The following is a 12,116-nucleotide window of genomic DNA, read 5'->3' on the forward strand; positions in this document are numbered from 1 at the left end:
GACTCCAAGTCAATTCATCTGTACAGTGGCAGTTAACCCTAAGACCATCAATCTGTCATCAGCTGATAACAGAAAACAATCTCGAGATCACAAAGTGTTAATTGAAATCTAAATTAAAAAATTTGAATGCAAAGATTAGATGCAAAAACAAAGAGCAGTTAACTCTATAGCTGTCAACTGATTACAGACTGATAACAAAATCAATTAAAATGATCAATGCTCCAAAACAATCACTGAAAGAGATACCAGCTTCATAGCTGTTTCCTGATATCAGAAATCAATTTAAAGGAAAATCAGAAACAAACAAACAAAACAAAACAAAACAAATTAGCAGTTAACTCTATAGCTGTTAACTGATAGCAACTGATAACAAATCAATAGAAGGAACAAAATGCAAAGAATAAACATAAAACAAATACCAAAGAGAGAGAGAGAGAGTTTAATTTAGAATTTAACTTAAGAAACAATTAGCCAAAAGGCAAAAAACTTTTTTTTGCCTCTCTGGCTTCAATACAAAAACCTCAGTAATACGTATGCTTGTACTTATTTATGTGTTTATCATGTGATTATTTCACCTGTTTTCATAACATGCAAATGCACACAGCTATCATTTAAAAATGAAAAACAGAAGACAATATGGAACAAAATCACAAAGTACTTGGCATATTCAGCCATTTATACAAGATATCACACTCACTCTGAATTAAATGGATTCTCCGACTCCGAGGATGGTGACCAGTAGTTCCACCACTAACCCTCTAGATGGAAAAACACTTCTTCTTTTCTGACACTCACTCAAACCCTCCCACATTTCCTGTTTCAGCTCAGTGACACTTTCACTCTGTGAGCGCTCGACATATCTTCCTTGGAGCCTCCTCTTCGCTCATCTGCTCACATCTAACCTCTTATCTGCTCTTTTTCATGGAATAAAAGACATAAAATACCTCCCTGCTTAGCCTAGACCTAGACTAATAATTGTCATATTGTCCTAAAACTGATTCTATTTATCTAGTTGGAGACATTCTGTTCGGACTCCCTTTGGTCCAGAAAAATATCCTTCATCTAATGTGATATATAAGCATGCACTGCGCTTCTATGTCCATTCTCCCAATGGACGAGGACCAACTCGTTTATGAGCACATTGAGTTGTGTATATACAAATAATAAAATGACTTTATTTATCCATTTTAAACCCTAACAGGTTCCCTCTCAGTGTAGCCAAATGGACGAGGTTTACACAGACATAGACGTGACATAGAATCTATAAGAAAAGTCAGAAAGCTAAAAACTAATAGGAACTACTATGTGGTCAATTTAATCAACAAAAGTTCAGGTTCAGGTGAGTTTATTTGTACCTGTAGGTACATAAGAAGCTCATGAAAGCCCTTCAAATGAACACAGACAACAGAAACAGAAAGAAACACAGTGAAGGGAAAAAAGAAGAAAAATTAAACTTTAAGGTGATTTATTCAAACTGCTTGGAGAAGGGACCAAATACTTTTTTTTCTTTCCCTTAATACATGAAAACATTTTTTTTAAAATTATCTTTAGCAGTTAACTGTGGCAAACAAAAATCAGGAAGAGGGAAATACTTTGCAGCTTCATAACTTTAACATTGAGGATTATTCACTGCAGGTCCAGAAATCAGAGCTACCTCATCAAATCCAAGTGTGACATCAGTTGACACTCTTTACAGGAGATTCCATCTGAAGTCTGAAATCACCAACAATCATTTCAGTCCTGCATGATTACTAGAGGTGGGTAATAACTAATTACATTTACCACACCAGTTTTACTACACTGTACTTTTACTTAAGTAGTATTATTATGAAATATCACTACACTACTCCTGACTAAAAATGCTGCCTACTCTACTCAGCGTGAATAAATTAAGTGAATGAACAATAAACGTGTTTTAAGCAAAATACATGAGACAGATGCAAACCTACTGGTTATGTCACTGAGACTTCTTGTTTGTACATTAGGTTTGCTGTTTTCATGATATTCTGTCTGCTGAGATCATTGTTCATTCAGTGGGCTCTTTCAGTCATTATGCAAATTTACCATTTATAAGATTGCAGTCAGCTGAGACTGAAGAAGTCACTTGGATGAGTGATGAAACATTTCTCCAACTGAAAACGCTACGTCCAGATAAACAGAATCAACCATTTGGGCATTCTGTTTACCTTTGTTAGCCACTTGGTTATGATAGTAAACAGTAGATGGACAGTAGACAATGATGTGGCTTATTGAATGTTTTGGACTGTGTTCGGAATAATATTAATTAGCCATTAATTGGAAGAGGTGTATTGTTGATTTGTCTACTATTCTCGATGTATGATGAACTTTAATGGCTGTTTGTTATCCATTTGCATAATCCCTCTTTCTCACTATATAAAAACATAGTGTATTATTTTATTTATTTTGTATTTGCTGTTGTGCTATTTGGAGAAGTTTAATAATGACTTGAAAGGTATTTTTGCTTAGATTGATTATTTTGTATTTTTGAATTTTAATGTAATTGTGTTATTTATATGTAGTTTTTCTTTTCCTTTTTGGTCTTTAAAGTACCAAAAGTTCCACTAAACTTTATAATTTTCTCTATCTCGTTATCTCATTTTTAAACATTAAATCAGATATTATGATCAGTTACTCAGTACTCAAGTAGCACATCAAGTACATCCTAAATACTTTCTTACTCTTACTTGAGTAATTTCTTGGACAGCTATGTTTTACTTTTACTTGAGTAAAACTATGTTGAGGTAGTGCTACTATTATTTGAGTACAATTTTTGGCTACTCTACCCACCTCTGATGATCACGTTGATGTTTGCACAGAGCAGATAAGGAAGTGAATGTTTTTGCACATTGGTAACAGTGAAACAGTTTATTTACAGCGTGAGATCGTTTATGTTTGGAGTACGAACTGAAATTCTTGAAGCTTTTGTCACAGTGGTCACAGCTGAAGTTCCCTTTAATGTGTGTACGTTCATGAACATTACGATGACCTGACCGTGAGAAGCTTGTGTCACAGTGTCTGCACTTGTATGGTTTCTCTCCTGTGTGGACTCGTTTATGCACTTTAAGATCATCTGCAGTTTTGAAAGATGACCCACACTGGTCACAGATGTGCTTTTTAACCCCACTGTGACAGAGTTCGTGTTTTTTTAAAGCATTTGATGTGGGGAAGCCTTTCCCACACTCTTTGCAGTAGTCCATTTTGTCTCCAGTGTGTCTACGTTGATGTACTTTTAGGCTCTCTCGATTACTTAAAGTTTTTCCACAAAAGTCACAACGAAACATTTTCCCACCATCACAGTGACGACAGGGTTGAGAACTGGATCCATCTGTGTCGCTCTGCTTCTAAACAAAGACACAAAGACAGTTTAAGTCAGGGAATTCCTTCAACATTTTTATTCTGTTTTGTTTAATAACCATTTTAATGACATACAAGTACAGAAGCTCAGAGACATACAGATATAGAGGGAGATGTTGCAACAGTTTGAAAGCTTGGGACTTTGTGGGAGAAAAAATCTGCTTCTGCTTTGACTTCTTCTCTTTCTATACCTCCATGGTGATGTTGTCTGAGTGGTGATACCTATAGTTCAGGAGATTATTGTAACAGCTACCTGCACCTTAAAGGCAGAGAAATGGTGTGAAGGGTATACTGGCAGCCTCCACCATCTGTTTTCTTCAGCATGGCAGTTAGCCTCACTGAACTTAGATTTCAAAGAAAAGCTACTGCAGGTTTAACGGGTCATGGATGGAACATTAAAGTTCACGAAGCATCACAGACACATGGATAACTGGGTAAGTTGCTGACTGTGCAGAGCAGCAGGAAAACCATCTGAACCGAGTAGAGAGTCCAGAGTGTGGAGAACTAAGCTGAGCAACGAAAGAGTGAAATAAGAGCTGAAACTCATGCAGCGCTGCCTTTACATGCAGGGGAATTGCTAACATGCTAACACAACTGAATAAGCAGAGTTGTTCCAAACAGCCAGGCTAAAATAACAAGATAAAAATATAAATACATACCTCACAGTAACTGCACTTGTAGAGTTTCTTTCTGCTGTGGATCTGTTCGTGTCTTCTCAGGGAACGTGGCTCTTTAAAAGCCTTATCACACAGGTCACATTTATAAGGTCTCTCCTCGGTGTGGGTAAGCATGTGGTGCTGTAACTGGGCATCTGTTGTAAACAGTTTCCCACACTGACCACAGCAGTAAACATCATGTCTGGTGTGGATGCGCAGGTGAATATTTCGATACCCTAGCTGGCTAAAGGTTTTTCCACAAATGTCACAGCTGTAAGCCTTAATTCCAGAGTGGGTAACTTGATGACGCCGTAAGTTGCCTCTGAGAGCAAAAGCTTTACCACACTTATCACAGCTGTATGGTTTAACTCCACTGTGGATGAGTTGGTGTGTTTTTAAGCTTCCAAGCCGGGTAAAAGACTTTCCACACAACTCACAGCTGTATGGTTTAACTCCACTGTGGATGAATTGATGAAGTTTCAGGTTAGTCTTTTGAGTAAAATCCTTTCCACACTCATCACAGCTGTATTTTTTCTCTCTCTTTCTTCTGTGAGGTTTGTCGGCCTCCTGAGAGCGCTGACGTCTCGCTTCATGTTGGTCCTGCAGTGACAGAGATACAAATGGAGGCAGTGAGTGAAACGCAGTCTTGGAACTAGAGCTGGGCGATAAAACGATAACGATATGTATTGCGAAATAACTTTTTCTCGATAGAAAAATTTAACTATTGCGATAGACCTCATCTCTCTTGTCCTCTTAAAAGAAAAAAAAAGAACAGCCAATCCAAATTAAGTAGCGCAGAGCCGAACCAATCACAGCCATGAAAGGCCACGTCACGTGACTTGTTACGTACAGCACAAGTGCCAAGGCACACATGTGTATTTGTTTGGGAAGCAGCCAGCCGGGCTGCCCGGGTAATGGAGGAAATGAGTTTGCCGACTAGAGAAAAATCAACCGAGAGCGTGAGCGAAGGTTACCAAAAAAACCGATGATGGTTCCAATGCCGGAGAGCTTGTCGAACAGAAGGGCCACAGAAGTTCCGTGAGTGTGAAGGTATTTCGCTATTTCAAGTCTGACAAAAACAGAGTAGCGCGCACTGTAAATTGTGCCGAAAGCAAGTCTGGAAATACAATAAAGCGGTGCATGCTCAATCTCTGACTGAAAGCGCTGATTCGTCATTCGGCTTTTGTCAGACTAAAGCAGTGGTTCCCAAACTTTTTTTGCCAGGCCCCCCTTTGTTTTACAAGAAAAATGTTCGCGTCCCCCCACCGCACAAACACATCCTCCAACCACACACACACATTTTTTGCTCCATTGCGGTTTATTTCACACCTCAAACATTTAGTAAACAATTAAGCAAATACAAGTAAACGGCAATAAATTACAGGTAGTAATAAAATATACTACTAACTCTTTTACGCTGCGTCCACACCTACACGGGTATTTTTGAAAACTCAGCTGTTTCTATGCGTTTGGGCTTTTCATCAACACGTAAACGGCGTTGCGATTCACCGAAAACGGAGATTATTTAAAACTCCTTTTTTTGCGTTTACGTGTGGACGAGGATTACAGAGTTCGTCACGCAACGTCAAAGGTATGTGCCTCTTTTCACGTCACGCTGTGCGCCACGTTATTGTTTACATGAGATGAATTGCAGAATGGCAGATAGAGACAAAATACTGTTAATCTGACTATCTTCAGTTTTTACACGCTTACATACACACACGCAGTTACTGTCCCTGCATTTAGAAAGGCAGAGGCGTCACGGTGTGATTATTTTACGTGTAGTTGTTTTTTTCCTGTGTAATAATTTTCAACATTGCTGTCAATACATTTTTCAAAAAATGCCTCTCTGTGCAAAATGGGTTTAAAAACAAAAACAGCTGTGGGATACTGTTTGTCCGTGATTTGAACCGGGGGAACAAATTACGGAAGGATCAGCCTGATATTATTTGTATCCCACTGTAACTTTACTGCATAAAGAGCTAACATGTCCAAAATGTCAGGAGTAGTTAGTCATTACAACAAGTGTTTGTGAACTAAAAATCAAGAATGTGGGATCCTGTTTGTCCGTGATTTGTAGAGCCCAGCGCTGCTCCCGACGCAGGAAAACTAATTCTGCAGGGGAGACCTACCTTGGCACTTGTGCAGGTGAAGCCAAAGGGAAGATATGCTTCACCATATTTTCTAGTCTTTGGCTTGGAAGGAAGTTGGTTTGGAAACATATTTGGCGATGCTTCATCTCCTGCTTTGCATTTGTGTGGGAGCCCCGTGTTAGCAGTGTCCAAGCTTTCTTTTTTTTCTTTTCATACCGCGCCCCCCCTGCAATGGCTTTGCGCCCCCCCTAGGGGGCGGGCCCCACACTTTGGGAACCTCTGCACTAAAGTAACTGTTAAAATTGTTTGAAAACCTAAGCCAGGGGTGGGCAATCTCAGTCCACGAGGGCCGGTGTCCCTGCAGGTTTTAGATGTGTCCTCAAACCAACACAGCTGATTTAAATGGCTAAATTAGCTCCTCAACATGTCCTGAAGTTCTCCAGAGGCCTGGGAACGAACTAATCATGTGATTCAGGTGTGTTGACCAAAGGTGAGATCTAAAACCTGCAGGGACACCGGCCCTCATGGACTGAGATTGCCCACCCCTGAGCTAAGCTATACAACAAGGAGAGATTGAGAATTTCCTTTTAGTTCTCAGTTTATTTGATATTGACAAAAGTTAGTCAATTTTGTCTGTTCTTCTGTAAAACAAACTAAGATTTATTTTTAGAATTAAAATTTTGTTTCTAAGTGGAATTGACAATTTAGTGGTCTGTTTTGTTTTTTCTGTTTTGAAACTTAAATGCTTTAGCGGCTGCCTTTTGTGTAGTTTGCAATATTTGCCTTTATTTATCTGAAACTGAAGCCTGATGTTCCTTAAGTACATCTACCCTGTTGAACTTATTATGGGAAATAAATATTTAAATCAAAACAAGCTGCTGATTATTTCACATTTTACTTGTGAGCAACGGCACATTTAAATCTTACAAATATAGTTATTTGGCTTATATCGTGATATATATCGTTATCGCCTGAAATGAAAAAAACATATCGTGATATGAAAAAATCTTATATCGCCCAGCTCTACTTGGAACAAACCAAAATTGTCACAGTCTGGCTGGGGGAGACTGTATGTGTTGCGAAAAAGGTCTCAAGTGCACACCAAAACTATGAAACTTTATGTGGATTAACAGAAAACGAGCAGTTTATCAAGGCTGGCAAAATAAATACTAGTGATGGTTCCAGCAACACTGATGCACCAGTGCATATATCAAGCTCACAGAGCGAAACCTGTATCGGTGCGTGTGTCGCTTTAACACAGCTGCCACAGCTGCCTGGGGTGCACTGACAGAGCGAGGCTGCTGGACACTGGTGCCACCGGGCCCTCTGACCACCACCAAAAGATATAAAATGATTCCATGGAAAGTACAATACCTTACAGTGTGTACAAGTATGACTAGGTCATTGAATCAGTGTCTGTTGTGAGTCTCAAGTAAGTTTCCTGCAATGATATTTAAGGTCCGGCAGGTGTCAGTATGGAGCAAAACAACAACACTGTCGACACAGTATCGATACAGTTTGGGAAATGTGCTGAAATGCTTCAGGAGGCCTCATCTACCCATCACTAATGAATACAAACAAAGGGCATGGGTGAAGCTAAATAATAACCTAAACTGGATGAATTAAAACAAAAGCATGAAAAAACCATGAAACATAAACTGACACGGATTCCTGAAGACATGGGGCCCGTTCTTCGTACCTCGCTTACTACATCCAAGATCAAATGACACATCCGAGATCAAATCATCGCGCTAACTTTGAGCTCGCTAATCCGGTTCTCCGAACACACCTGTTGTTGACGATTAGTATAGCTGGATGAAGTAATCTGAGATCACTGGGTGGCTTAAAGGGGCTACGATCGATAGTAGAAACATTGATCAGCAACCCTGTGATTGGTCGGCGAAGATGTCGAAGGAGCGCTCAGTATTTCACGGCAGCAGACCAAGAACTCTTGATTGAGGGATTTCAGGAGTTTCAGAGTTTAATTAAAACGCAGGGGAACACTGCAAAGGCTGCAAAAAGCAAGGAGAGAGGGCTGGCAGAAAGTTGCTGACAAATTAAACTCGTAAGTGATCCATGATATTACATTATATCATGTGATATTATATCATACCACATTATATTATATTACATCATATCCTCTTTCACATTAGAGCCACAACAGGACCCACTAGAACATGGGAACAAGTAAAAGTGAAATATAAGAATATTCTACAGAATGGTAGAATATTTATCACTTATATTGCTTTTAGTCTATGACAAGAGACCCTGGAATAATCTGTTTGTTTGTTTATAACAGCAACCAAGAAAAGGGCAGAGCAAATAAAGACAGGTGGTGGTCCTGCACCCCTCGTCACACCCCTTTTTGTACTGTGACATTTATTGACATTGTGGGTTTTTTTTGTGTGTAGTTTGACATAACACTCCATCACTTTTACCTGTTCCCATGCAGGGGTGACTGAAGCATACACAGTAAGTCGGGAGTAAGTATATACAGTACAGTAGTATATATATATATATATATATATATATATATATATATATATATATATATATATATATATATATATATATATATATATATATATATATATTTTATATTTATATTTACAGAGAGAGAGAGAGAGAGAGAGAGAGAGAGAGAGGAAGAAAGTAAATAATACCCTCACGGGAGAATCGATATCTCTCTATGAGCACACCGTCGCGCCGAGCTAAAGGATCCCGTCTATCCCGCAATATACGCTAAATTCTGTAAACTCTCCTTATCAATCTTGCACCTTCCTTGCTCGCGTACAAACGGACAGGACATGGCTGCGACAGACTTCCCAAATCCACCTTCGCTTTTATAGCCGTGGTCTCTCATCTTGATTGCACGTAGTAATTTACTATTACTACTCTAAAATATGAATTACATCTGACATGATCTACTACATGTAATAGAATGATTAATAGTACATTTCCCTTTTTTTCGGAAATGACCTGTATGTATCTGTATGAAATCAATAAAAGAATCAAATGCTGCATTATCTTTAGTTACATTGATAATATTTATTTATGGTAAAACAGTGGCGAAATATCGCTGTTGCTTTCATATAACTGCAGCGGACATACCTGAGTGGCCGCGATCTAATCCTGTTTACATAAAGTAAACCTGCTCCCGAGCAGGTTTACGCTTACGGATCTGTTGCTATGACAGCAAGTCCCAGATGAGCTTCGGAGAACCGAACGATCCAAGATCACGCGAAATCGTCAACATTCAAATCCGGCTAACTTACTTAGCGAGGTACGAAGAACGGGCCCATGGTGTGGACGAGCAGACGACCTGACAAGGAATGAATGAAAACACACGGACTAAATACACACATGAGGCTAATGAGGGAAGTATGAACACATAGGGAAACAGCTGACACACATGAACATAAGACATGATCACAAGGGAAGTGTAACACAGAACACGGGAACATAGGACCTCTTCAAAATAAAACAGGAAACATAATGAGATGCAGACATGAGAACATGAACTTCACAACATAAGACACAAAGACATGAAACACATGAAGGAGACTAAAACAGAGGGGTAGAAGACACAAGGGGAATAACAAATGAACTTAGATAACTGAATGAACTTAAACAAACCATAAACATCAAAATAAACTAAAACTCAAAACGCTGGGTCACAAGGACCCAGAACTGTGACAGAAATAAAAATGTAAAAATATGAAAAATGAATTCCTCATTGGGGAAAAAAAATATCGTATGAAAAATGATAAGTGCAGCTGATTTTATTTTATTTCAGTGTCCTGATAAAATGTGATCTTTGTATTTTCTTGTAACTTGACCACAGGTTCAACATTTCTTCCTCACCGTCTGTGTTGAGCTCATTGTTTCCTCTGTAGTGGCTGAGCTGAGTCCAAATGGCTGAAAATGTTCCTCCATCAGACTCTCCTCCTGCTGATCAGCTGGGACACAGTAACTGCACTTGTACAATTTCTTATTGGAGTGGATCTGTTGGTGGACTCTCAGGTAATGTGGAGCTTTAAACGTCTTCTCACACTTGTCACATTTATAAGGTCTCTCCTCGGTGTGGGTAAACATGTGATGTTGTAACTGTGTGTCTGTTACAAATAGTTTCCCACACTGATCACAGCAGTAAACATCATGTCTGGTGTGGATGCGTTGGTGAATATTTCGATACCCTCGATGGCTGAAAGTTTTTCCACAAATGTCACAGCTGTAAGCCTTAATTCCAGAGTGGGTAACTTGATGACTCTTTAAGTAGCTACTGCGAGCAAAAGCTTTGCCACACTGATCACAGCTGTATGGTTTAACTCCACTGTGGATGAGTTGGTGTGTTTTCAAGCTTCCGGCCTTGATAAAAGACTTTCCACACAAGTCACAGGTGAACGGTCTCTCCCCAGTGTGGATGAGCCGATGATATTTCAGGCAGGAGTTCTGAGTAAAATCCTTCCCACACTCATCACAGATGTATTTTTTCTCTCCCTTTCTTCTGTGAGGTTTGTCGGCCTCCTGAGAGCGCTGACTTCTCTCTCTATGTTGGTCCTGCAGTGACAGAGATACAAACAGAGACAGTGAGTGAAATGCAGTCGTGGAACAAACTTTTTTACTAATGTACGATTTACTGTACAATATAAAGTGCATTGAGGTGACTGCTGTTGTGATTTGGCGCTATATAAATAAAATTGAATATAATTGAAACTCTGTAATAAAAATGACAATAAGGAAAATATTTTGCTCATTGGGGAAAAAAATATACTGTATGAAAAATTACGAGTGCAGCTGATTTTATTTTATTTCAGTGTCCTGATAAAATGTGATCTTTGTATTTTCTTGTAACTTGACCACAGGTTCAACATTTCTTCCTCACCGTCTGTGTTGAGCTCATTGTTTCCTCTGTAGTGGCTGAGCTGAGTCCAAATGGCTGAAAATGTTCCTCCATCAGACTCTCCTGCTGCTGATCAGCTGGGACACAAAAGAATATTTATGTGTATTTGATCTCTGACAAAAAGAAGCAGAGCAAACACAAACCCGAGAAAAGCAACATTTAGAAGATTCATTTGTTCCAGCAGCTGCAGGATGGTTTCTACAGGCTGAAGAACAACAGTCACTGCAAGAATCAACATCTGCACATTGATTTTCTGTTAGAGGAACAAAGTGAATGCAGACACACACAGAGACAGACTCTCTCCAAACCCTCAGAACAAAAGCTGTCCAGCTTTGTGTGTCTGTTAAAATGCTTTTTACAAATCCTGCTGGAATCAGTGTTGTTACAGCTGCAGTCAAAGCAAGATGGAAATAACAAGAAGGAAAGTTCAAATCTACTCAGACTAAATGTCTTCAGTCAGTGTGTCAGCCTCCAGTTAACAACAGTGGTGAGAAACTGCACTACTGAACCTCCACTGACTGAGTAACTGCAGTTTGGTGCTTCATTATAACTTTGTGGCAGTTTGTACACAAACTGGAGAAAACATCTGAAAAACTGAAGGTGAGCTGATAGTAAGAGGGTCATCATCCCACACTGCACCAGGATTCTCAGACCATGTCATGGTTCACTTGATCCCTGCAAACAGGCACAAACTAAAACTCTCTAAAGTTTTCGTGAAGACACTGAAGCAGTGAACTGATAACGCTGTCTGTGAGAGCTGCTGTTATTCGACCTTGCCCTACTTACACTCCCTCATTCCTGCATGCGGCCTTCCACTAACTCTGCACAAACAACTCTTAATGTCAATTTATAACTTTTCTATTTATTTTATTTTATATCAGTCAGTATGCAATTAACAATCAAAGTAATCTAATATTAATTACAGTCCCCATAACATTTGATTGCAAAGGTTTTGTATAACTTTTCTAGTCCTCACACATTCTTCGTCTCCCAAATCACCAAGAGCTGCACATTAACCTCCACAATATATTTTTATTCTCTGTGCTTTCAAATATGAACACTGTTTACTTTCATCTGTGTTTCATTAGT

At 39.2% G+C, this 12,116-nt stretch overlaps 1 protein-coding gene across 2 annotated transcripts; it reads right to left on the reverse strand.

Annotated features, from left to right (window-relative positions):
* Nucleotides 1-418: 418 nt before the first annotated feature.
* LOC120442072 (zinc finger protein 431-like) lies at nucleotides 419-11,039 on the reverse strand. Of its 2 annotated transcripts, XM_039617829.1 has the most exons (3): nucleotides 11,010-11,039; nucleotides 4,035-4,631; nucleotides 419-3,362 (listed from the first exon to the last, which is right to left on the reverse strand). In XM_039617829.1, the coding sequence occupies exons 1-3, from the start codon at nucleotides 11,025-11,027 to the stop codon at nucleotides 2,796-2,798; spliced, it is 1,182 nt and encodes a 393-aa protein (XP_039473763.1). In that variant the 5' UTR covers nucleotides 11,028-11,039; the 3' UTR covers nucleotides 419-2,795. The 2 variants fall into 2 exon arrangements, with proteins under 2 accessions (XP_039473763.1, XP_039473764.1); XM_039617830.1 differs by lacking the exons at nucleotides 419-3,362; nucleotides 4,035-4,631 and adding an exon at nucleotides 9,382-10,684 and having other exon boundaries at nucleotides 11,010-11,029.
* Nucleotides 11,040-12,116: the final 1,077 nt, after the last annotated feature.

The sequence above is a fragment of the Oreochromis aureus genome, linkage group 9 (genome assembly GCF_013358895.1).
Source record: "Oreochromis aureus strain Israel breed Guangdong linkage group 9, ZZ_aureus, whole genome shotgun sequence".
Taxonomy (NCBI): domain Eukaryota; kingdom Metazoa; phylum Chordata; class Actinopteri; order Cichliformes; family Cichlidae; genus Oreochromis; species Oreochromis aureus.

Coding starts and splice junctions, on each gene's coding strand:
- LOC120442072 (XM_039617829.1), bottom strand. Junction 3,363..4,034: donor ACAAGTGCAGTTACTGTGAG/GTATGTATTTAT, acceptor GTCTTTGTTTAG/AAGCAGAGCGACACAGATGG.